The 27,252-nt window shown below is 38.7% G+C and overlaps 1 protein-coding gene across 1 annotated transcript in view; it reads right to left on the bottom strand.

The window, feature by feature from the left end:
* csmd2 (CUB and Sushi multiple domains 2) overlaps positions 1-27,252 on the bottom strand; it is a 248,851-nt gene that overhangs the window by 66,423 nt on the left and 155,176 nt on the right. The window contains exons 22-33 of the mRNA XM_044138720.1: positions 26,802-26,990; positions 25,374-25,543; positions 25,081-25,237; positions 23,951-24,142; positions 20,706-20,832; positions 10,877-11,079; positions 10,556-10,747; positions 10,186-10,324; positions 9,829-10,016; positions 5,504-5,698; positions 3,446-3,562; positions 1,518-1,631 (exon numbers count right to left, since the gene is read on the bottom strand). Coding sequence (XP_043994655.1) covers positions 1,518-1,631; positions 3,446-3,562; positions 5,504-5,698; positions 9,829-10,016; positions 10,186-10,324; positions 10,556-10,747; positions 10,877-11,079; positions 20,706-20,832; positions 23,951-24,142; positions 25,081-25,237; positions 25,374-25,543; positions 26,802-26,990 — 1,983 coding nt within the window. The remainder of the gene's footprint in view (positions 1-1,517; positions 1,632-3,445; positions 3,563-5,503; positions 5,699-9,828; positions 10,017-10,185; positions 10,325-10,555; positions 10,748-10,876; positions 11,080-20,705; positions 20,833-23,950; positions 24,143-25,080; positions 25,238-25,373; positions 25,544-26,801; positions 26,991-27,252) is intronic.

Genomic DNA, 27,252 nt, shown 5'->3' with positions numbered 1-27,252 from the left:
GATAGCCCAAAACAAAACTGTGAAGTTGAAGGAAAAGGATGCACGTTTCTTTCGTCCGAGATAAAACTCAAGACGTTTTAAGGTTATATTGATAAACAATATCACAGGCTTTAAACATTACATGGAGCATGATTTCATCCATCCCTGCCTGTCTTTGAAGGGTAAAGTCTGTCTCCTTATCTAATGACAGGCTGGTAAAAAAGGAGGCCCACAGTATTCTGAAGGAGATGCATAGATCCACAGCTCAGGTGGGTGAATTAGGTATTAGCGATGCACTCCAAAAATGTGGGCTTAATAATACACAAAAAAGCCATTTTTGAAATAAATCCATAAAAGTCATATTTGCACAATAAATGTGGAAGAAGCTAATCTGCTCAGATAAGACCAAAATGTAACTTTCTGGCCCACACAAAAACGTAGCTGTGCTTGGAAACCTAACACTACACATGACCCAGGTCACATAAACTCCGTGCTAAAACATGTTGGTCGTAGGAACATGCTATACACTTCTAGCTTGTCTTCAGCAAAGAAAAGTAAGATGGTCAGAGTTGAGGATAAATGACGCCAAATACAGGACAAGACGAGCAAAACTTGTTAATGACTGCAGAATCCCTGAGACAGGGAGATTTGCTCAACTATGAGCAGAAATTGACTCAAAGTAAAATGTTCAGAAATACATATTCATGAATTATAATCCAAGCATATTTACGCATTAACACCCTGACAAAATCCAAACTTAAATTCAACTGAAAATTTCTGGCAAAACTGAAATAAAAACACCACAGTAACTATTCACCCAATGAAACCACTTGAACTAGCAAAAATATTCCATCTCTCAATCAACTAATGTTAACAAACCTCACAAGATTTGACAACAAAATGTACAAATCAGTGCAGCAGAATGAAAAGGCATTCAGCTGTATTCAAAAGTTTTTGTTTTGTTCATTCAAAACAAAGATTTTCAGATTTTTGTTTTGAATGAAAGACATGAATGGTTTTCCTTCACATTACACAACTCCTCACCACTTTGAAGAAGTGGAGGAGATGGACAGATATATGGCTCAGGTGGGTGAGCCAGTTGGCCTTCTGCAGAGCAGCCTGGAAGAAGGCAAACTGGCTCTAAACAATTCTCTTTGAGAGCTTTGTCTTATAAAGCTCCCAACAAGAAAACTGACAAAAAGTAGCAACAGCATTTTGGAAGGTCCTGTATTGCCTTGCATGTGCAAAGGTACTGAACCTTTGCACGTGATGTCCCACTTTTCAGAAAGCGGCGCCCTTAGCCATGACAAATATCAAAGCTAGCTATTTTCAACTTTAGCTTTTATAATATAGATAGACTTGAATAAGCAGAAATCATGGTTATGTTAGCAAAAACAACTTGGGATAACAATCGCAGTCGCTTCATTCAATGCTCCCATACCTCAAACGTCCAGCGTCACTCATGCACCTCAATGTGCATGAATGATGTAGTTTCTAAGGGTCAACACAAAATCACTATAAAAATGCATGTACAATACCTGTGTGCGCTCCAGAAAGTGAGCTCAGAACCCGGGAATGTTGTGTTGGTCCATCATAAACCTCCACTATGTCATTCAGAGCCGTCTGGAAGAAGGCGAACTGGCTGAACACCACTGGGTAAGAAACGCAGACAGAGCAAGAAACAAAAGATGAAAAATGAACTGAAAGCGCTGTCTGCAAAAGTCACGGAAAATGCTCTTCAGTTTATTTAAAATGACTAAAGACTCATAAAAATAGTGCTCTGCTTTATCCAGATTTAAAAATGAGGTGGTTATCAACAGCAATTTCAATCAAGTTGCCCTCCTTAAAGCAGGGTGGATTATGCTGGCAGTTATGATAACAAAACCAAAAACTGACATTACAAGGGGGATCAGGAAACCTGTCTGGGCTTGATGGCCTGTCAGTACGCAGGGATTTACAGAGACAGCCAATCTGTCATATGATGTGAAGCTAAAGCTCCACTACAGAGCTTTCATCGTCTCAACCAAGACATAATACTGTACTGGTTTTCCTTTTACAAAAGTCAGGCTTTTTATAGCCAATCATCTAGTTTTTAACTTATGATAAATAAAGCTGGTTAAAGAGAAGGATGAACAGTGAAAGATGTGCAACAGAGGCAGTATGGATAATGGTTACCTACCTTTTTTGTGGGTCCACTAGTGTTTCCAACAGGACCTAGCATTCTCCCAATTTTAAATATGTTCTTGCACATTTCTATCATCATTGTCAATAAGGTAAAACCAGTGGTCACAGTGACACCCACCCAGTCATCCGCACTAGGTAAAATACCCTATTATTAGCCTGGCGCATGAGGCTAATGAGAAGCTAGAAGAATGAGGAAAAAAAGCTTTTGCTTTTCTGCACGACAAAGTGAGCTGCCTTGGGCTTTGCTGTCATTATCCAGGAAAATGCAAATGTGGATTTTAATCATTTCAATTTTTTTTTCCCTCACTATGACCTCAGTGAGTGAAATATGCAGATGATTGGGTTCAAGAGAGGTGCATAAAGGCTTCAACAGTCAGAAGACTGGGGTGAAATAAACCCAAAAGTCAAACAAGCTGATGCTGTTTTGTGGGGGTAATTTAACCATGACAGGAGCTTTTCCCAGAAGAGACCTGATGCTGATAACTCATTAAAAAAGCCTGTGGTTGGAGGAAAAAGCAGAGATAAAAACCGAGCAAGACCAAACAGTCGGCTTGAGAATGTGATGCAGAGAGACATCCTGGGCAAGTAAGTGAAGGACATTTTGAATTGATTCATTTGAGCTGTATTCAGCATTGTTTTGCCTTCCAAATAATTTGATGCTTGTTTAGTATCTGACAAGACATTGGAGGGAAATGATGAACTTTAAGACAGAAGTGCCAAAAAAGGAATACAACTGAAGAAAATATGAAGCTACCAGGTGGCAATTATTTTTTTTTATCTGTGCTTGTGTGTAGGTGCGTTTTTGATAAATACAGTGAATAAGTAGTGTGCTTCATGATGATTAAATAGCTCTACCGATGTACTGTGAAGAAAAAGAAAGGAAAAGAAAAGGATTTAAGTCCTGTGGAAATGCGTCCGTCAATCACTGAGTGATTTTACTATGAGTAGAATAAAGTAGGATACATGCATTCAACAAACCTCTCAGGAGTAGCAGCTTAATTAGAGGTGAAAACGCAGCGACTGTGTGAGCTTTTAACAGTTTAACACCAGATTGCTTTCGTGTGCCTTTCCTGTCACTGAGAATATTCAGATACTGGGGGGAAAAAAAATAAATGTTTCCTTCTGCTTTTTCCAGTAGTAAGAAAATAACATATAGTTTCTGTTTGATCACAGCTTCTTGGGGGATTGCTGACTGATTTTATTATAAACAACCACAAACAACCCTCTTTACAGACTCGTGCGCCGAAAAAAAAGAAAAGAAAAAAGAAAAAACATGGCTTACCATAATCCTTGGGCACGACTACAGAGTACAGACAGGTTCGAGAACTGGTATAGTTGCCAGGGAAACCAGGGGACAAGACTACTCCCTCTAATCCAGAGTACTGTCCACCACATGGCGCTGCAGAGAAACATAGAGGTCAAACATGAAGAGAGACTGTAAAGTTGGACCAGGCTGACACAAAAGGGAGGTCTAACGGTAACAGGGGAAGGTTCCATTCCTACTCCTCCTCTCCATCCTCTCTGTTCCATCATTCCTAAATTACTTTTCTTGTGTGATTGGAGTTTGGGTGGAAGATGTCCCTGGTGGTTGCCACAGTGAAATTGCCATGTTTTCCAAGTGTCCATCTGGGTTAGCCTGGGTGTGATGAGGCCAGAGCCTCCTCTCCAAGTTAAAGCCCCTGAAAATGCTCTGCGCGAGCGTGGATATTTGTAGGGATGCTGTCCGGAGGCATCTAAATAAATGTGAATATTACTTAAAGGTCAATTTACGTCCGCTATAACACTTGTATGATAAATGGAATTTTCCTCCAAGTGCAAATGTCTAGGGTGTCGCTAGAAATTGTGAAAGCCAGACCGCAACACACTTCTAACGAGTTTGGCTTTGTTGTGTTGGTAAACTCCACGCTCTGTGTGCTGCTGCTACTGTTCCCATTGTTTTTACTGTGTTGTTTTCCTGCTTCTTCCTAAAATATGAAAGCAGTTTTTTGAGAAAATGCAATGCTTCTTTGCACAGCATGACCCAAAATATAGCTCTGTACTAAAACAGTGATGTTGAATTTTTTTTTTTTTTCTAATTTTGGAGTGTGAGACAAAACGCCTATAAACTATTCTCTTTTCAACTGCAAGCCCAGAACGATTGACATGACTTCTTCCACTTAGTCTAGGCAGCTCGTATGGGATGCCAGTAATGCCCGAGTGTTTTTTGTGGTTTTATTGGCTCAGTGCAGAATCCTTTAGGATGAATAACATAGCAGGTTCACTCCACATATGTAATAATGGAGTTTCTTTGTGTGTATAGTGGCTAAAATATGCTATAAACCTTTAATTCAATTCAGTTAAAAAAGTACTGTGTTAATCCCAGAAAGAAATTAAACATGTCCATCTTTTTCTCAGTTCTAAACAGGACATTTAAAGCAGATATGGGTAGAAAAAATAAAATAAAAAAAAACAATGATCTCCATAAAACACTCTTACCATTGTTTTTTAAAACATAGAATTAATGACTATTATGCTGAAAATAACTGTTTACGAGTGCTGCCCATGTTTTGGTGGGAAACGATATTCAATTAGGAATTGTGTTCTCAAATATATATTTTCAACATACAAATTGCCTCGTCGAATTACATATATTTGCATGCATGGATTAAACTTTTTTATGTAATATTCAAATTTTACGACAAAATTAATTCAGGGCTTTCATTAACTGTAAGCCACAACCATTAAAGCTAACAGAGATAAACAGGCAGATAAAGATATCCCACTTTGTGGAAAAGACCAATGCAAGTCATTTTAGTATCAAGCCTTGAGATTTTTTTAGTAACTGTTTCTCAGTTACAAACAGGATGTAGAACTTTCTGAGCTAAATTATAGCTATCCAGTCATATTTGCATGTATCTGAAAGTCCCTGTATGTCAGTGGATTTGTGTGACTGAACTGGATTGCACTGCCAGTACAAGTGTGTAGCAAGTGTTCCACCAGACACGCCGAGTCTGAAGCTGGTTCTGTGCTGTCAAGGTATCTTTTACCAGCTTTCCAGGGGTTCATGCATTGCGTGCGGTAGCTGTGTCAAAGGAATATCAGAGAGTGACGCAGTTCCCTCAGAGTGTAAGGGAAAATATGCAAAACAGGCTGCTCTTCTGAAACTTCAGAATAAATCAAAACTACACTTGCATATTTTCACAAAACCCACACAGCTTGGCAAATATGTACCTGCGGGACATATCTCAGTAGAAACGCAACACATGATGATTTAACCATATGAATGTTTACGTGCGATAAATCTATAAGCGCAAGGCCTGGTTTGTGCTCTGAACAATCAACTCCAGATGTCAGTGTTTACCCATGCAGATGGGTTTGGGCTTGTTCCAGCTCGGCTTGCCATCTCCCCCTATGATGCAAGTGAGCGTCAGGTCTCCCTCTAGCGTGTAGCCGCTGTCGCAGTGGTAGGTGACAGTGGAGCCCAGCTTGAGATCGGTGCCCACCCGTGTCCCATTACGAACGAGGCCGGGTTCGAAGCAAGATTCCCTGGGGTTTTCTGTGGCGAGAAGAAACAGAGAGGAAATTCTGTGACAGATGGAAGCACGTGGTTTTCAAGAATTATTTTTTTTTTTTCTGCTGCACCAGATATGCTGGAATAGAAAATGTTATGCGCCCAAGGGTATTTATACACTTGGTTTTCCAACTCCTTTTCTTTATGGCTGCTTTCTTTTTTTTTCCTCCCCTGTTTTCCAATTTTCTGCAACTCTGTGCTGTCCCGTTTTCAGTGAATATATCTCAATGACTGCCACTTTTTCTCCAGCCCTTGACACTAGCCTCTCATCTGTGGCTACTGGGGTATGTATGGTTGTGAAAACAGACAGGCAGCTGATTGAAAGTGGCATGGCTCTGGCCCAAGGTCTGCTGACTGTACACAACCGCTTCTCAAACAACATTTCTCTGTGCTCTTAACTTGAGAAGACAATGCACATACACAAGCTTTCATTATCAAACACATACACGCCTACCCTGCCAAAGCTCCCTCTCACACGCGCCACATTTAACCACATATCAATCACCAACCCTAGGTCGTAGGATAGATGTCTTGCTTAATTTAGCAGCACATTGTTCTAGGTGCAAAATGTGCATGTGAGATGCAGCCTGTCAATTTGGCACACTTCGCACCCTTTCAGCTAAGATAAACATAGGAAAGATGCCCGAAGCCATTTAGTTCACTCCTAAGCACAGCAGATTTGGTTCTCAGAGCAAACTTTAATATTTAATAACTTGAAACAAAAGAGAAGGTGGGTCAAAGGTTTTTCAATTGTCAGGGAAAAACAAAAACAAAAAAAAACAAAAAAATCACCTAAAACTCAACACATGACAAAAATATGTAAAAAAAAGTTTGTCAATAATTTGATGAATACAAGCTTCGAATAGAAAAGAAAGAAGAAAGAAAAAGACGTGAGGCATCACTGGAATTTCAGTAAAGGTGAAAATGAGTTTTTAAAAAGTTAACAGATCATGTGTCTCATGTCTGATATTTTTAAATAGACGTGATGTTCACATAACCTTTATGTATTGTCGCTAATTGTCCTACATCTTGCAAATGCATTGTTACTCCAAAATCCTTTTTTCACATTTTATCATGTTGCAACCAAGGAAGTCAATGTATTTTATGTGAATTTTTGTGTCACTGCCTCAAACAAAATGGCATAGACTCAAACATTTTACAAATAAAGATCCTAAAATTTGGGAGGCAGTATTTTGCTATAGGATGCTTTTATTGGCCAAAGGTAGGGAAGTTGGTTAGAGTTGATGGAAAATGGTTGAAGGTAAATACAGGGCAATTCTGGATGAAAACCTGTTAGAGGCTGTAAAATACTTGAAACTAGGGTGAAGGTTTTCTTTTCCTCCTCACTGAAATAGAGCCACAAACATACAGCCAGAGCTGCAATGAAATGGTTCAGATAAAAGATATACTCATGTATTTGCCCAGTCAAAAACTTACAAAACTATATCCAGTTAGGAATCTGTTGCTAAGCGGATTTCCACAGATCCCAACTGGAGCCAAGACTCTAAGCTTGAGCTATTCTGGAAAAAGAACGTCTACAGATTTTAGCCTGTAAGTGTGAATCCCTGGCACACTTCCTGTGTTATGGATATAATTTTCCTTTCACTTCAATTCTGAACTATTTTTGCTGGTCAATCATAAAGTCCTGGTAACAAAGTCTATGTCTGTAACATGTCAAAGTCTGAAAAAGTGTGAGACACAAATGTTTTTGCAGAGCACTATTTATTCAAAGGATTTTAATTCCAACTTAATAGAAAAATTAAATATTTTATTCAATTTCTTCTGTGTACATCACAAACCAACTACAATACAGTGCAATGTAGTCATCTTAATAGAGGTATTTGCTGCAACTTTCAGATGTTAAAAGTAAGTATCACACGTTTTATGATGAATCACATTTCTAATTCAGTTTTATAGGTGAGGACATGTCACTTTGGGTAAATGTCTGTTATTTAAACACCTGCCTGGGGAGCTGACCAGGCACAAACCAATAATTTAGATTTACAAGGTAATAAAACTGAATGCGGTCTGTGACTACGGGCACCTGTTGCAGATTTTAAAAGATTTACACCCTGAACCATTCATGATAGAAGGTATAAAAAAATAAAATTAGAAATCTCTGAATATACGTGGGTTTTATGCAAAGTCGTTTAAGAGATGGAAAAATATTTCAGTCGTACCGTTCCCTTGGCGACAGTGAAAGATCTCCGAACCCAGAAACAAAAAGCTGTAAAAACTGTGTGGTCTAGTGGCTGACAGAACAGCATGGATCTATGATAATTACAATGTAACGGTGGCCTAACCAATAACTATCTGGGCCAAAGCATCAACTTGCTGATCTCTTTCCAAAACTGACCCAAAAACCTGAGCTAAATGTGTCTTTGTGCCATGTTGCTTCTCTGAAACCGAGGAGGTAATTTATGGATTATTTGGTTATGGTTCATTAGTGTGGAGAATTGGAAGTGGGGTGAAGGAGGGTTTTTTTTCCCCCCTGTGCAACACACTGGGTCCATCTGCTCTTCCAGATTGGCCATACAATAATCACACTCGGTATCACACACCGCAGAGAATATTGCTGGGAGTGAGTTAAAAAGCAGGCTCTGTAACACAGTGTTCTGGGGTTTTTTTTTTGGGAGAGTGGAGGTGTGGCAAATGAATTGCTGCACTGTGTTGCACAAACATAAACTGATATATAAAATCCCCCAATTTTCTTATTTAGACCAAAACCCAGTCCTTAAGCAGAGAACTGTTGATTTGGAATCAGTTAAATGTCTGATACCTTAAACAATTCTAATTGAAGCCAAGAGAGTCGGGAAGTTTTAATACTGCTCCCTCAAGCAAGAAGATGTCCTGTCTAATTTAAAGCCTGGTCAGCATCTGTATATTTGTAAGGAAATGGTTTTTCACACTCAGTCACTAAGGTCTTCCCTTCAATAAGGATGAGGAAACGAATGCAAAGCACATTGATGTGCTATGCTCGACTAACACTGGCCCTATTTCAAGGACTTCTGTTATAATTCTGCAATAGATAAGCACTACAGCATGCCTTACATGAGCACATAAATCTAAACCTCCCCAAACAATGTGCTGCGGTCAGCCAAGCTCTGACACGAGACAACAAAATGCTGCTCGCTTTAATTTATTAGAAGCCTTTTGTGCAGCTGCACTGATCAAAAACAGCTTAACCATGCAGATTGTCAGCTTTTAATTTTCATAATTATATGCGTTAGCAGGCTATGACATATGTATCAATACCACCACCACTGAGCAGACCAGTGGTGTTCTAGAAATTCTGCATTTCTAGAATGCAGAATTCTAGAAATTCTGCATTTCTAGAATTGTAACATACTTTTCCACCTCCAAATTTTAAGACATCTCAAAATGTGTTTAGCCCATTTTTAAAAGGCCAATACATGTTTCCCCATAGGTTTATAGTAGATGATTTCTGATGAGGGTTTAAATAAAGAATCTTCACAGAGAACAAAAAAAAGGACTCAATTCTCACTCCGCTAGAATAACTTAAAACAGGAATTGTTCAAGCATTGTTGGCATCAGTCCAATTCAAAATTCACAGCTTAGTTAAGACACTAGAGAAGAGAAACTTCATGGCGACACAGACCGGTCCGGTTTATATCCGTGTTTGAACAACCCAGTGGTCAGCAACCTTTTCCATTTAAAGAGCCACTTTTTCCACTGCTACTTCAAAATAAAACATGCCTAGAGCAGCAAAAAAACAAACAAACAATGCTCTACTGTAACTATGTACAACATAACATGTTTTTATCATGTAAGGTAATAAATTTAAATCAAAATTTATTTCTAATTTTACTTTTTGGAACGGTAAAAATCCTCTCTAAGAAAATAAAAATGTAGAATGAGGTGAGTCTTTTTATAACTTAGGGGGGGGGGGGGAAGCAAAATAGGTTGCACAGTTCAAAGCTAGTTACTTTTAAAAACCTGTTGTAGATATTACAAGCAAATTTTGCACAAGAACCTCCTGAAAAACTCCTAAAATTTCTTGTCTCTTTTTCTTTCTGGTTTAGTAAAAGCCAAAGAGCCACATGTTGCCCTGGAGCTGTAGGTTGTAGAATCCTGGTCTAACCAGAGGTTTGTACCTGTATACTGCAGCACAAATCCGTTACTGCTGAGGGAGGCGTCGCTGCGGAATGCCATGAAGAGCGTGTTGGAGCTGCTCTCGATGCGATCTGGAACGTCGGTGCCATAGAAACTACCCAACAAGGGGCTCAGGGAGTTTGGCCCATCGTAGATATGCAAGAAGTCATAACTGGGCTCCAGGCTGAAACTGGTGAGAGACAGTCCCATTAACAAGGAATCTGGACATTTGCTGCATGAATAAGTAGGGCAAAATTCTTACATCTAACTTGTGCCATTTGAGAACAAGTAGCCTAGAAACGTAATCATTTGTCAAGCACTGCATATTATGTAACATTTTCTATGCTGTCAAAGCTTACTGGTTAAAGCTGAGCGAAATAACATAGTCCTGTGTGACGGTAACTCTCCAGTCACACTCTCTTCCATGCGGGTAAGGTTCAGGATAGTCTGGAGACAGAATCAGCCCACTTGGACCTGTTAGGTTCCCACCACACGGAGCTATGGAAAGAGAAAAACAAATATTTACAAAATGCTGAAAATAATTTGTTTGACATAAATTCTGAAATGTTATTATAATTTGTCGTATGTGTTGCAATTAGCAAGCTAGGAAGAGCAAATATAACACAATTAGGCATCGCTACTCAGCTTTAATAAGTGTGTCATAACATTCAGATAAGTGCCAGAGAGGTTAAGCATAATTAATTACTGCATGCTGTGTTTACAGAGTACCTGTGCATGTTGGGGGGTCTGGCTGCCAGAAGAAGCGACCATTGATCTCTGTGCACGTGATTCTGGTGGCCCCCTGCAGGACGTAGCCGGGATCACACTGGAATACCACATGGTCCCCGGGCTCCCTGCTGTCGCCGCCACGGGTACCGTTAGTGGGCATGCCCGGGTCATTGCAGGAGGTCGCCGTGGAGACTGAAAGAGCAAGAAGGGACTAGATTATTGAAACAATTTTAAGAAAGACAATGCGATAGCTTAACTATCACATGGAAGATGGTTTGTGTTATAAACCTCCGATCCACTTGCTGAACTTTCATTGCTCACCAGAAAACTGCAAAGCAAAGCCTTGCTTGCTGGTAAAAAAGTCTGTGGTGAACTGCAAAGTGATTGTGTTAAAGGTGCTGTGAGCGTCCGGGGGCAACGCAGACCCACTCAGCTCCCTCAGCAGGACTCCGCCGTCCTGCGGACCATCCCAGATCCGGAGCACATCGTGGACCTCCTCCGTGTGGAAGACCAGAAAATGTAGACTGAAAAGAGGGACAAACAAGATGCAGCAGGTGTCAAGTATGACACAAAATTGGACAGTAAGAATCAAAGATGTGCTTATTGTTTCACTAATGACAATGTGCAACCCAAACGTCCATTTGTATAAATTGATATATTAAATTGTATTTTCAAACAGGCAGAATTTCTTCAAGTCGATTGAGAGTCTGTGGAATCACTTGAAAATTGATGTTTGCAGGTGCTTCTCATACGGTCTGCCTGAACTTGAGCTGTTTAGCAATGAAGACAGTGAAAATATTTCACCTTTAAATGGCCAAACATACCTCAAAAGACCTGAAAATGGATCAACCATGACTGATGCTTCTACAGAGTAATTTGTACAATATTTTTCTCACCTGATTGTTACAAAAAATATTCATGAAATACATTGAAGTTTGTGGGTTTAACCCCACGAAACACAACAATGTTCAAAACGTATAAAACATTTGAAGGACACTGTGAAGTTACTGTAAAAGTAACATTGTGATTAAAGAAAATTGAGGGCAGGAAACCAGTGTACGTTTAGAACAAATGAGGGAAACAAATACTATTATAAGGAGGATCACAGGAACCAGATTAGGGACATTTACCAATGATTCCACAGTGTCAGTCAAAGCAATAAGTCTGCAGCAGCATTTTAAAGTCAGTCGAGATGCCAAAAAGATGAAGCTGTCAAAATATCTCCCATTCAATTTGGCCCAGACAGCTGTCAGCCAGCTGGTGGTCCGATGGATCTGAAATGCTCTGTGCCAGTTCATGTACGTGCACTGGCATAACCGCAGTGCATTTGTAATAATATGCTGCTTAAGTATATGTGTTGGAGCATTTCAAAGGATGCTGTGGAAAGCCTCAGCTGGGCAGAAAAACGAAAAAAAAAAAAGAAAAAAAACATTATGGTGCTCTTTCGTTGGGCCCTTATTGAAAACAGCATTCACAGCAGAAGTCAGCAATGCCTGCAACTAATTATAAAAGTGGGTTAGCTCATGTCAGCTTCTATGGAATCTACCTTTTGTTTGTCTAGGTTTTTTTTTCTTCTGAAAACAGAACAAAGTCTGATCTAACAAGTGAAGAGCAACAGTGGGAAGAGAAATAAATCATTAGGTTGCACCTGGGATGAGCTTCATGTGATACAAAAGGTAAAAGCATTCAACCAATGCTTTGTAGTGACTTGAACAGTCCTTATGTCCCAATTTTTTAATAAATTTTAGTGGTATTTCATATGATTATGGTAGCCTTTAACTGTGAAGAGAAAGAAAAGTGACACATGGTTTTCAAAATTCTTTTAAAAAAAATTCAATGTATTTAGCAGCATTGTGGATAATATTCCCCTGAAAATATTCTTCACAAGGAAAATCATAGTTGATGATCATTAAGTTAGTCAGAACTAGAGAAGCATTTTTCTTGCTAATGAGATGAAAAAAATATAATTTATGAAAAAAGAAGATGCACTGAACATTTCAATAATTTTTTTCATTTTGTCTTCTTTTTTTTTTTCTTTTTTTTTTTACAAATATGCCCAAAGATATTTTCCTTCCACAGTGTCCCATATCGAGTGATTTAAATTAAAATGGAAAACAGGTCAGGGTATTTTAGACAAACTCATTACAATCCTTCGCACTTCAGTTTAACTTTTTACACAAATCGGACTGGACAGCTGGACTTATTTTACTGTTTTTGCCCTGAAGCTTAAGCTAGACGATCATAAATCTGTCCAGTGCACAGGTCTTAAAGTCAGAGAGATGAATGCTCATCTCTGCCCGAGTCACAGAGGAGATATCCTGGTCCCTTTAGTACCCACATTATCTTACCCACATGCACTCACAAAGCCTTGAGCTATAGATGATACAGAGGAGAAACAGCAACCCACTGATATGTTGGCTTTTAGCAACAAGTTCCCACCATTTCTGCATAATTGGTGTCAGACTCTGATTCCCGTTCTGTCTGATGTGTTAGCGGTAGCCTTTGGCTACTCAACAATAGACTCTCTGTGTGACTAGTGTAACCCTCAAGAAAAGTCCTGTCACGATGCTTGTGAATGAAGTGCTCACAGAGCAAACCGATGCAGATAGACACACTGGAAAATATTCACATAAATGTGCGGCGAAAGGTATTTTTGAAGTTATAATGCATTATGTGGACTGACACAATCACTCATGTATTGGAAGCAGACAGAGCAAAAGAGAAGTCTATATGGCGACTTTGAGAAGCGGCTCTTTTACTACTTTCATTACTTAGGAGAAGCCATAAACATCTCGATGACCATCTTGATGGTTCTGATGATTTTAAAGAATTAAAGACGCAGTTCAAAGGTCTTCACCCACACAGGTCGCCCAGGCAGTCAGATATTCAGCTAATCCTGTTATGAAACCTTTAGGGACCAGAAGTCCTCCATCCCTTACAAAAAAATCCCATGAAAATCACATGTGACTTTCACATGTGATCACATGTGGTTCACACAAATTTTACATGTGAATGATGTGAATCACATGTGAAAGCACATGAATATGTGTGATTTTGGAACGTTTCATGGTAAAATCACACATGATTCACATGTGATCACATGTGATTTTCATGGGATTTTTTTGTAAGGGATGCTCCACCTCCCAATGCTTCCAACAAGATTTACAGAATAAAACAAAAATCCAAAAACAAATTTCCAGCGATGGTGTACGGCCATCCCTGGAATTTTGCCCAATATTGACGTGCACATGTACAGTACGTGTGAGTAAGAACAATTGGGGATGTTTTCGTGAGCATAGTCAGCATCAAGGACAAGTGCTGCTTCCGTGTTTGTGTGTCTAGTTTAACTCTCGGCACTGTCGAGCTTCGAAAGGCATCAAATTCTGAAAGCTGATTTATATGTGTGAAGGAAGATGAAAGGGTGGGTGGAATGGCAGAAGCACGTTGGATAAAACCTGAAGGTGAGGAAGGCAATGAAAAAGCGACCAGCGTTGATCACTGCCAGGCTGCTGACGGCATCGAATGATCGAAGGAGGATAAGAGGTTGACGGAGAGCAGAAGAAACTCGGCACAATACGAGGGCAAAGGCTGAGGGGACGGACGGGTTGAACCAATGTGGGATGTATGTTGGGATAAATGGTTCTTTTTATACGCCATTTAAATAGCACTACAACCCTGTCACTCTCAAAATGATAAAAAAAAGGGTCAAAGTGTTGCAGGTGAATTAGTGAAGAAGGATGATAAAACTGGCACAAAACTGAATTCTCATTCTGCAGCTTAAAGATTTCAATAGCACATATTTAAGGCCAACAGATTATTTTTCCTTTTCAGTGCACACTTTGGTTGGCTGACATTTTCTTCTTTTTTTTTCCCCTTTTTACAACATTTATAGCATTTAGGACAATAAAAATGAAAAATATGAGTTACCAGCAGGAACTCAGGGACTATTACCAATAGATGCATTTCAGTAGCAAGATATTGCTTCTTGCTGCTACAGAACAGCAGCAAGAAACACACCAAAGCAATACCTTTGGTGTTTTTTTTTTTTAAATCTTCAATCTTTTAGGTCTACCACTGAGCAAATTAAGATATTGAAGTTTATCATTTTTTTAACCACATATTTCTGTCTGGGTGTTGAAAACGCATTAGATTGCCGATTAAGCTGCTTTTATTTGTTCCGAGTATTTGTGTCTTTCAATGTGACAAGTAGAATCTGTTATTACAGCAGTCAATATTTTGTTCCTCGTGATTACTGTTGTGTCCGCTGAGCACGAATATTGCAACAGTTGAGGAGAATTACTGATAGAAAGACGTTTCTGAGAGAACCTTGCTCAGTGGGAGCAGTCATCTGCCACGGCCAACTGGGGATTGCAGAACATAGAGCACACGTGCACTGAAGCACAGATCCAGGAGTGCCTCTTAAGGGTAAAGAATCAGTAAAGAGTTCATTTTTAGGAGAGAGAAACAACTAAACATATAAGCTGTGAAATAACTCTACTGTCTCCAAAGGATAAAAACAGTACACATAGTTAGTGGCAGCAGCAATTCCTTTTTTGATTGCTGTGTCTCTTCCAGCAGCCTAATAATGACCATGTTTTGGTGGGTTTGAATGTCATCTGTTCCTGTTTGGACAAGAGACTGAGCATACATAGCTCTGAGATGTTTAAAGCTTGGCGTACTGTTTCAGAACTTAACTGCTTTCAACTTAATCACAACTTTGTCCCTGATGTATCTTGTGTATTCGTTTGTCTCTATAATGCTGTTTGGTCACTAATGTTCTGTTACCAACCTCTGAGACCTGCACAGAACAGCTGTATTTACAATGAGATTAAAATACATACAGAGACTATTTACTTGTTGGATGGGCTAAATATAATTGCATATACCAAGCATTATTTAGCATTATTTGCTTCCTGGTGTCAGATTTTAATAATACAAAGAAATCCCCATTAAAATACATTAACGTCTATGGCTGTGATGTGACAAAATGTCAAGAAGTTTGAGCGGGCATCGCTACAGTGCTCTTGTAAGACACTGTAGCTCTCTTCCTAGAGAGAAGATTTCCTTGTCTTCAGACTAAAGACAGGAAAATCTTGACCTCTTCATGCAGTTAACATTCTGAGGACTCATAGGAAACCGTGTTTTGGAGTTTACAGCCGAGGGCTCTCCTTTTGCACTTGGTTGCTTCTTAACAAGATAAAATAGTTCAATCAAGTGTCAAAGAAATCGCCGTAAGGAGATGAGATGGGGGAGAGAGAGATGAAACAGATCTTAAGGATCTCTTCTGATTCCGCCTTAACTATTTTGCATTCATATGAGAGAAATGGAGAGAGGAATAGGGACTGCTGAGGCTCTCTCATATGAATACAAAACAGTATTGCTGCAATCAGGAGTCCTGTGAGGAGCCTCCGAGTAGGTGTGTGTGTGTGTGCCTGAAGATGATAAATAATTAAGAATGTGGGGTTGTGCAGGGATGTGTGTGGCACGAGAGAGATGCAATACGTAAAGCAAACGCAGTATTGCAGCTGCCAGGATTCTTAAAACAAATTGAGATGGTGTGAAATCTCACCGTGGGAGCAGACTACATCAGTATGTGTGGCTGTGGCCCAGCGGATCATCAGGATGCAGACACATCCATGCAGAAAGCTTTGAAAGACACAACGGCCGACACATCTGAGCTGATTTGACACCTGACCAAACCCAAACAGTGGTCAAAGCAATCTTTTTCCAGTCCATTTACTGTGACGTCAATGATGCAATAACAAAGCAAGCTGTGCAATTCTGCAATTGTTCTAAAAGCAAGATACGGTGTGAAACAGTTGCTCCATAAGACGAAAGCAGTGCTTAAGGGACGCAGCTATAAGTCTAGAAAACATCATTGGTAGACCATACACATGTCATCACTCCCAACTTTAAATCATGATTATCAACATCTCTGATTAAGCTGATCCTATTGTCCAAAAATGTTCAATGGACCTACAACTGCAAGCAGATGCAAACTTGAGACTCATGAAGAAAAAAAAGACTTACTGATGATAAAAGACAGTTTCCCAAGTGAATCATCCTGAACGAACTGTATTTCCACAAACTAATATATTTGTGTCACTGCTCAGTTAAAAAAAGTTAGGAAATAAGATCACATCTGTTTTACGGGTTTTGTCAGTTAGACGTAACTCGGTTTATCGGCCACAAAAATTTTTTAAAAATGGGCAAATCAGTAGGCTGGTGCGTAACGGTGGTTTTATTTGCTGGTGGGAGAGTTACCACTCTGTAATTCAATGAATCATATCTTGATAGGCTGTTTTCTCACCCCTGTAATTAGAGTAGCGATCTCCAACCCCATTCCTCGATTTCTACAGTATTGCAGGTTTTAGATACATTGCTGATTTAACACAGCTGAATCAAGTGACTGAATTACCTCTTCAGCATGCCATCAGGTTTGGCAAGTGTTTGGTAATGACCCACTCATTAAATGAAGGTGTGTTAGAAAAAGGTTCCATCGGAAACCTGTCGGTAGCCCTTGAGGACTAGGGTTGGAGACCCCTGATTTTGAGATGAGGCATGTATTATTTGTGCTAAATAATAGAATGACAGATAAATATTTACCGTACTTCAGAAAGGAAACGGACTAATGACAATGGCTGATTTTATACTTTTAACAGGTCCCTACTAGTGACCAACTGTATTGGAAACTCAAAAAATACATATATATTTTTTTTTTCTTAGCAGTGAACACTTATGTATATGTTATGAAGCCAAACTGACATCAATGATCTGTGTAGAAGCTGTTACTGAGAGAGGGAAACTAAAAGTTATGCATTTCCTACGTTAGTCCGGTGTTTAAACTGGCATCAGAGGAAATGTAAGATGTAAGAAACTATTTAAAAGAAACTACTTTCTTGCCTGCTGGCTGTTCATTCTGATTGCTATTATGGATAGCTCATCCGTTTTGTCTTTACATTGAATTGGCAAAGGAGCAAATTGACCCAGAGCCAACTTCAGACAACGAGTCTGAAGATATTTTAGCACGGTGGCCCTGTTTAACCCTCAATTTTTTAACCTCTGCCTGTCAAAGAACATATGGGATTTGTAAATGTTGGCAGCCTTTTAGAAATCTAAATTAAGGTAAGGATCTTTATTCTCTAGGGAATACACAGAGAGACAAATGGTTATGTATAGTAATGTTAATCAAGCTAGTCACTAATATAGAATACTAAAGCCTGCTTAAAATGTGAACATAGAATTTGAATAAGAAAAAAACTGTATTACAGCAAGCAGTGTGCCATCAATTTTTGATCATATATAACGACCACTCACAGCAGAAACACTGGGAAGATGCATTCTGAATATTGTTTAATAATAGTTCTTAACGAGAAATACATATCTGTTATGAAAACTGGTGCAGGCAGGTTAAAACTTTATAAAATTAAGAGATCAGATATCAGTCGCAATTTTCTGATCAGTCCTTTAAAAGAAAGAACCATTTTAAAAAGAAAAACAAAACAAATATTAGTTTTTATGTGAGCACTTAATACCTGATTGTTCTGTATAATATAATTTACATCCTGGGTCTCTAATTTGTGGAGCAGCAACCAGTGGATTTTAGATCAGTAAAATGGCTCATTGCCTCCCTCATCAGCACTATTTTATTATGTTTGTATTATCTCTATCTGCAAGTCTTCCACACTCCTGTCTTTCTCTGTTCTCCCATCGATACATTTTGACAAATATGTCATTAGGGTTTTCAGATGCCTGCAGTCACAATACCGATGCTTTCACATAACTGCCAGTGTTTTACGTGAAAGCAGTGTTTTTCAGAACTGTGAGCTACAGTATGTCTGCAATCTTGAGCTGCAGCCCTTAATGCATAAGGAATCCCAGTGCTGATGCAGTGCAGATTATTTTCAATTTTAAATGGCATGCGTAGGATCAAAGAACGAAGCATATGAAGAATGCTTAGAAAAATGAAACAGACCCAGCTAAAGTGAATGCACGACTCAATCTAAATCGGAGAGAACAGGAATTTGAAAAAAATAAAATAAAATAAAATAAAATAAAATAAATGTACTTAAGAGATTGTACAGTAGGAGTTTTGATGTTCCTGACAATATTAACTCAATATTTAAATGCTAAAAAAGAATGAAAGCAAATAAGCTTAACATTAACAATTGCATAAAGATCATAAAGGATATGTCTGTTCGGGGAAGCAAATATCAACTGAACCTGCATTGGAAACAAATCAATGAAGATAACCAAGTGGAAAAGTCTGTTTATATAATTTGTAAAATTACTCCACAATTAATCTGTTATTTTTTATTTTTTTTAGAATCTGACGTACGGGTATACAATCACAAATGACCAAATAACATGCAACACGGAAAATACAAAACATGACCATAATGTACTAAAATAAAGAAAGAACGGTCTCTTCAAGAAAAATCAGTCTAGCTTATGGGACCATACTGTAGGTTCTCAATTTGCATGCATTGAGATATTTGATGTTATTCTCCTTTAAAAAATCTGCACTAATTTATTGAAGGAGAAAAACACAGCATGGACTTGCATGGACTTTTAAAACTATTACATTATTAATCACATTATCAAACATCAGTCTAAATACACATCAACTTCTGGACTAATAGCTGCTGATTTAAGTGGCCAATAAACACGAGAAGGCCTCAAAGTCTTCATCCACATCATCATTATTATAGGAATGTGCAACAGTGGCACATTGCTTTTGCTAAAAACAAAGTCTTACAGTATTGCATATTTATGGTAAAAAGTAAGTATGCTCTGTTTCAAATGATCGTGTAATAAACTCAGGTGTTGACAACTTTGTGTTACCTGGACCATATCACATTCTACAAGACTCAGTTGGGATGTACAATGTTAATGCCTACGAGACCTCAGTAAGAAAAAAAGAAAAGGCTGAAAAAGCTTTTTTGTAAGGACTGTCGAGGGAAAGTCTTGTCTCCTTTGAAAGAAGAAAGGCTTCCAGAGTCCTCTTAAAAGTGGAGAGCTTAAGTCATAGTACAAAAGAGAACATACAACCAGCAAAGCATCATCACAAAAAACCTTTGAGTTTGTATTGCATTTTAACTCATTTAAAGGAGTTGAGAAGACGGAAGTGACTTTGTCCTCTCAATGCAGAGTATTCGAGTAGAAGAGTCAGTAAATTTTTTCTTTCTCGTCACAGTCTTACAGGCTCAAAATACACCCAAAACAAAAGTAAATAAAAGAGGACAAAGGAAAAGACAGTTTAATCACACTGAAATATTATTTAACAAAGTTTAAGGAAAAATTCAATAATTGGGATCACTGTTGAGCACAAAACTATGTTTCCACCATCTCACAGGTGAGAGAACATTCAGGTAAAAGAAAGAATCTTACAACTATTTATGTGGCACTAACTGGTACTAAGGATGTCCAAAAAAAAAAAAAAAAATTGGGGGAATGCGTATTCCTGTAGAGCAGCTATAATTAGATGCACTTGTAATGCATTCAAGTTTTACGTTTCCATCAATAGATTCCAGTCTGCTCAAAAACAATATGGATGTTACTTTTATTGAAGTTTCATAGGGCTTTCATCTGCTTTCATTCCTGGTTGTAGTAAGTAGCACCTCCTGTTGTTTTATGAGAGTACTGCAGCAGTTTATGAAAGCTCATGGTATGTCATGGTAATAACCAGTATCCCATTTTATGTGTAGTATTCTGAAGTGCCACAGCAGCTCTTAAACCAACAGCTGTAGTAATGGTAATATTATTTATGTATTTGCTCTAAAGCTTTCCCTTTTTTAGACAAATAATACAGTAGAACTATATAGTACCATTTTTCTGAAATGGAAGATTTTCAACCACAAACTCATTATGGAATGTATAAACTGGGACCCAGATGACGTTCTTTTACATGGTATGAAACCTGGAGGTGATAGTTCCTCTCACTCGTTTCTGACTTGGACATTGGCCAACAGAAACTCGTTGAAGATTAATTACACAGCAGTGTGTGAGAGTGATGAACACCGCTGCAAAAAAGGGACGGGGAGACTAAACAAAGCTAAAGATATATGGAGAAGCAGTATAATTAAAAAGGGGAACAATGTAATCAGAAAACAAAAGTCAACAAAGAGAAAACCAAGGTTATTGTTCAGACCTGATGGTGCTTCCTGGAGCAGCTTCGATGGTCCAAACGCAATGCAAGTTGTGCTCATATGGAGCTGGGTATCCTGGAGACAGAATACGACCGGAAGGCTCCTCCTTGATGGTGCCCCCACACTCCGCTAAAAGCAGAACAGAAGGCAGAAAAACAACGAGAGGAGGGGAGAAAAAAAATCAACGAGTTAAAAAGAGATGAATAAATGTTGCAGAAATATCAATTAAAATGAGAACTACAGCTCCCACTTGGAAGAAATTACACACAATCCATTTTTTTCTTATTGACAGCAGTCTGCAATACAAATGTGATGCTCTCTATATGCTTTTCTGCGGTTTGAGTGATGGGGTGCCAAGCAATCAGTTCAATAAACACTGTGTGATTCCAGCACAAAGAAAGCAAACCGCTGTTACAAGCCTGGCCTCGTTCTGTTGCGTTCGAAAGCTAAAGGACAGAGGGGACAGCGTGTTTATTTTGTCCCAAGCTTAAAATCGGAATATGCTATCTGAACAGCAGCGATAGACAAGGAATTTTCAGAGTACCAAGCAAAAGCTGACCTTCTCTCATATGTTCATTTAAAACAGTTGAAGAAATGTTAATCTAAACTACCCCCTGCTTAGGTTCAGCTCCTCTTAGAGCAGCTGAAACACTTTTAATTGATGTCTTTTCAGCTCTTTTTTTTTTTCTTTTTTTTTTTTTTAACAAGGTTTTAAGGAAAACCACAATTTGGGTAATTCATATCTGGCACTGATAAATTTTTTTGGGAAGATTAATGGGGAACTTAGGATGTATCAAAGGAGCTAATGTAGAAAAAAACCACTGCTTCAGTGGGTGGATGCACCACAAGTTTCTCCAGATGAACAGAAACAAAACTGAAGTTACTGTCTTTAGAAGAATGATCAAGAGCCGGCCCACTGCTTCAGGTATTACAGCTAGAAGCTATTAATCAGGCCTGAAATCTGGGTGTGGTGATGGACTTACATGTGAACCTTCAAAAACCCATCAAGACAATTACAAAGTTGGTCTTCTACCACCTGAAGAACAAGGATGAACAAACTACTGTCTAGAGAAACTCATCCATGCGCTTATCTTTAGTCGCATTGATTACTAAAAGGGAGAAAATACAACAAATTACCCCAATTCAACAATTCTTACACTGGCTCCCTGTATCTCAGAGAACAGAGTGTGCAGAGAGTTTAAAATACTTTTATTTGTTGTCACTGTATCAACCTTTCAGATTCCTCAAGTTTACTGGTGCAAGTCTACTGTTTGACAAAATGTAATATTTATTGCTTGTTTCAGTTGGTTACTGTATCACATTTTAATGGTGTAAATAACTTTAAACTGACTTGTTGCTGAAATGTGCTATAAAAATAAACTTGACTTAGAACTTCACTTGTCTTTAGTTTTCCCTTTTGATACCATAGCAGATTAAATCTCTCTGGTCAGCTTTCTAGAATCAGCGGATGTGATTTTTCATAATTTCCCCTTGAAGTGGTTTGTTCCCTTCCCAGTGCACAGCCGTGCCCAGTCTGGGTCATCACTACATCTAGAATATTGTGCAACATTTAGAAATGTCATTATTTGTACTTTACAAAGCACAAATTATTTGCATTGCTTTACAGAAAGTAAGAAAGACATAAAAGCGCCGATTTCAACACAGACTTAAGGTCACAGATGTTTACTTTCCAGAGGCACAACAAGCCAAAAATATGTCCAGAACTACAACAGGAGACCAAACTAGATCTCCTGTTCCTTTCCACATTGCTTAATCTCATTGTTTGAGATTGAGCAAAGTGGGAAAATGAACTAAACTGGAAGAGACGTACTGCAAAAGAATAACAGTAGTAACTGCAGCTAAAGGTAGTTCTGCGAATTATTGACCTGTGGGGGACTTAATGTGAAGATATGCCACACTTCAAATTGTAGTAAACATTTTTAAAGCAGTCTACATTTATGCTTCCACTTTACAATCATGTTTAAATTTGTGTTGGTTTATCAGCTACAATTTCCAAATACTGTAATTTGAAGGTAAGGCGTAGTTCATTGGGTATTAATACCTGTGGAGGCGCATATTATGCTCTCATTAATCAATAATAAACTTTATTAATCACATATTTCAGGTGTCAAAACTTTGACATTTCTATTTCCAACTCCTATCTCTATTTGTCTTAGTCGCTATCCTCACCTTGCCTTACAGTTGTTTATTTTTTTGTGTTTGTGTCCTGGCTGCTGCTGCTAAAAAAGAAAAAAAATCCCACTGATAAAAATAGTCTCTAATCTGCCCTAGAATTCACCCTAGCTGTTAAAATATCACCTCCACTGAAGTCATGCCAAGGAGAAATGTTTTCAGGGATACACAGTTTGCTGAATGTTGTTTACACCCAGACATGAAATTACCTGTCAGTATAGGTTGAAAAGGGAGCTGAGCAATACTATTCTAATCACACTGGTCGATGTGTCAAGGAACACCTGTCTAGCTGTTTTTTATTCCTCTCGTCTGGCTGGTTTCTGAACGACTGCCAACATGTTCCTTTGGCTGTGCTAGCATTATCATATCACTAGCTGAACACTATAGAAGTAAATAAGACTGCAAATGTATCTATTGTCCTCTTGTTCAAATGGAGTTTGAAGGAATCTATGACCCTCAAAATAACAGCGGCGTTATTATCTTTCTATGGTCAGGAATAATTCGAAATGGCAAACAAAGACTTAAAAAAAAATAAATCTGCAATATTCATTTTAAGACGGGGAACTGGGTCAGTTAAAAAAGCAAAAGCTTGCTTGGACTACCAGCAAATCTAAATGTAAAAAAAAAAACTAAATACTATAAAAAATTTACAATACAACATAATGCAACATAGTATGTTATTCTTGTAAAACATAAATAGCACCGATGTAAGGAAATGTAATAATTATTTCTTGTAAATTATATCGTAAATTCTTGTACCTTCAACATTTTACCACATCTACTGATTGACAAAGAGTTTTAGAAACTTGTTACCTTGGAACAAAAGCACAATTTAATTTCTGGCTTGTTAACATTTGATGGACTATATTTATTCAAGGTTTCAGTGCTACTGCAGTCAATTACAGCATCCTGATTTCAAGAGATGCGGATGTACATTCAAAGAGGATTTCCCCTAATTAAACAATTTATACTGAATAAATGTACGCAAATGTAAATACTCCTTCAAGCAGACAAAAAATACATTTTTATAAAAACCAAAGTGACCACAACTCACCAACACAGAGTGGAAGTGGGCTGTCCCACGCCCTCCTCTCCCCCCTGAGGCAGGTGAGGATCTCCGGGCCTTTTAGGGTGTAGCCTGGGTCGCAGCTGTACGACACGGTGCTCCCTGCAAAATGCCCTTTGTCCTCCCGCTTGTAGCCAAACTGGGGAACGCCTGGATCCTCGCATTTAACCAGCTCAAAACCTTAAATGAACAACAAAGAAGACGGGACAAGAATGAACAAGCCAATAAAGGGAAATGAATTATACAATTTACAGTGCTTTGGAAAAGCATTTATACCCCTTGAATTGTGTCATATTGTCACCTTACAACATTTTTGCTTATTTATTTATGTGACAGTACTCGAGCTCAATGGGTTTGAATGAATACTGTAGAGGATCATCAATGTTCAAGTCTTGCCACAGATTCTCAATTAGGCTTCGACATTTTAACACACAAATAACCTAAAATATAAATGATTTCCTTAATCCTGCCATCAGCACGTTTCACTGTCAAAATGATGAGATCAATGTGTCATGCAGTGTTGGTTATAACTCTATTGGGCTATTCAATGGGTCAACAACCTGAGGCTCCAGAGCCAAAAATTCCTACTAATGATTTTAAATGTAAATATAATTACATATGCAGATTTTCATGGGATAAATTCATTTATTCATTAATTTACACAACAGAATTGAACTAAAGGTACCAGTGATACATTTTTAGATGCATTTATCATCTGCTTTTTCTTTAAAGCATATTTTTCCACATTATGAACAAATATATCCATACACATTCAAAAGTTTTGCTCTATTTAAAAACGGGAAAGTAGAAGTAAAATTTTAGTTCTTCAAAAATGACAAATTTACTATTTCAAAAATAGTAAGTTGTACTTTTTCGAAAGGTCCTGTGACATTTGCGGCTCTAAGTAGGTTTACTTAGCTGGACTGAGAGTGAAAATTGCTTTTTGTGATGCAACGACTACAGAGTAACCACTAACCCTTATCGGTTAGTGGTTCTAACAAAAAATGTGAAAAAGTTCAAGTAATATTTGTACTTTCGTAAAGCAATGCATGTGGGGAAAAAGCAGGAAAGGAAAAACTAAAAATCCAAATCTTTGTTTCAGGCAGGTTGCTCCTTACTAGTGAAGTGCAGTTCAAAGCCTTTACTGGTGTTTTCAGCATTGCTGATGAACTCCAGCCACATGGAGCTGGAAGTGGAGTTCAAGGTCACGTCAAGTAGCTCGTTTCCTGTAAACACCCCCAGGAGACGAGCCTTATTACTGCTGCCATCAAAAACCTAGAGGAAAGGGGAAAAAAAACAAACAAAAAAAAACAGCACATGAGTAGGAGGAAGCATCAGGTGTGCAAACTCAGATATGCAAACAAGGCTGTGTCTGAAGTTGTGGAAGATGCTACTCCCACCACCCCCTCACTTTGAGAACGTCGTCATCCTCCAGTCGAAAGTCCCGTGCTCTCAGCTGAATGCCTTTGCCAGGCTGCGTCTGGATAGAGTAGATGCATTCGTGGTTGTTGCCGTAGTAACCAGGGTAGTTGGGAGAGAGGAGCACCCCTTGCATGCCAGTCACGGATGAGCCGCATTCAGCTAGAAAAAAGGAGAGGGAGCAGCGATCCAGGCAGAGACGGCGGGGAAGTGGCGTTGGAGAGAGCAGAGGACATGTCAATCGCTATATGCTTGAAACTCTCGGGGTGATTTAGTCACGTTGTCATGCACGGGGGTTGGGGGGGAGACGGGCGAGTTGACGGTGAGAGGAATATGGTCACTGAGTGTACCTGAATGTTGAGTGGCATATCATCATAATCACCCTGCAATCTGAATATGATTAACTGTAATTTCAGCTCTATCTGAAAATTGCTATTCATGGCTCACATCGGGGGAAGAGTCAAAAAAGGACAACATTTTCTATAGCAAAATTACTGCAGGAATCCGAAAAGGCCCACAAATGCACCCCGGCTTTAAACTCAGGGAATTCAGCAAGCTATAATAAGGTAAAAGGATTAGGCGGCGTTGATAGGAAAGTGGGAAGTTTCAAAAATAGGGCAGACAGTGACAGAAGTATGAAAATATCAAAATGTCTCTTTACTGTCAGTCATCAGAGACTTGGATTCATCTAGAGGCAAAAAGCAGCAAGAAATCTAAAAACAAGACAACTAAACAACAGCACAAAAAGAAGCTATGAACATGAGGTTTTGTCTGCAAGGTAAAATATAAAAATTTGTATACTAAGTGGGTAAATAACCTGCAATTAAGAGAAAGTACAGATGCCCCAATAAAGTATTTTATAGCTTCCTCATGTTGCTAATAAGCAATGAAAAAAGTTCAGTAACTACAGGGAAGGACAAACACAAGGAGGTCAATGGTGGCCATGACATGTGATTCACTGCTAATTATGGTCATTGGAATCAAATTCAATTTCATTTTGACAAATAAACGTAGCACTAAATGTTTGTTGTGTCATAAAGACAAACAAAATGACCTACATTTCAGCTTATCATTTTCCAATGTATTAAAAAAAAAAAAAAAAACACAAGCCACATCAATAATTAACACATTTCAGCGTTTTGATGCCATCCCCCATTAAAACTGCTGCCCTATATAATTTGGACAAAGTCACACAGGCTGTGTCTGGGAAGCCATCCAACGCAGAGACAAAACGTGGGCGTAGAGTGCGCTGTAAATGAGGAGAATACTAAAAGAAAATGCCTCATTTCCTGACATAATTGATAGTTTGGTAAATTTCCTAATTTGCAGGACTACGTGGGAGGGCTAGCTTGCTGGGATGACAAAGGGACTGGGAGTTGTGATGAAAGCAAAAAAAAAAATAAAGCATGTGACCACCTACCAACACACCTTGGCAGAGGGGAGCTCCACACCCGCCTTCTGCCCCCTAAGCACACCACCCTCGCCGGACCCTCTAACCGGTAACCGGGGAAACAGGAAAAGATGAGGGCATCACCCACTCCATACTGGAGACCTTTTCTGGTGCTGTATGGAGGGATTCCAGGATCCTCACAGGGCTCCAAATCATACTCTGAAAGAGAGACGCAGATGTACTGTCAGCAAATTTTACTGCAAGACTATAAAGGAGATGACACTCCCAGTGCTGTTTGTCATCTTTATTCTCATGTTTTACTAACATTTTTTTTTTCCTTCAAAAGTACTGTATTCTGTATAGCTGCAGCAAAACTTTTCAGCCCCGTGAGAAACACAAGACAGACTTCAGGAAAACTTGTCAACAATAAGCTACATGTAAGCAACTTAGGAAGAAGAACAGATCATTAAAGATCTCTAAA

This window comes from Gambusia affinis, linkage group LG14, assembly GCF_019740435.1.
Source record: "Gambusia affinis linkage group LG14, SWU_Gaff_1.0, whole genome shotgun sequence".
NCBI classification, from domain to species: domain Eukaryota; kingdom Metazoa; phylum Chordata; class Actinopteri; order Cyprinodontiformes; family Poeciliidae; genus Gambusia; species Gambusia affinis.
This window is presented reverse-complemented; position numbering and strand designations above follow the sequence as displayed.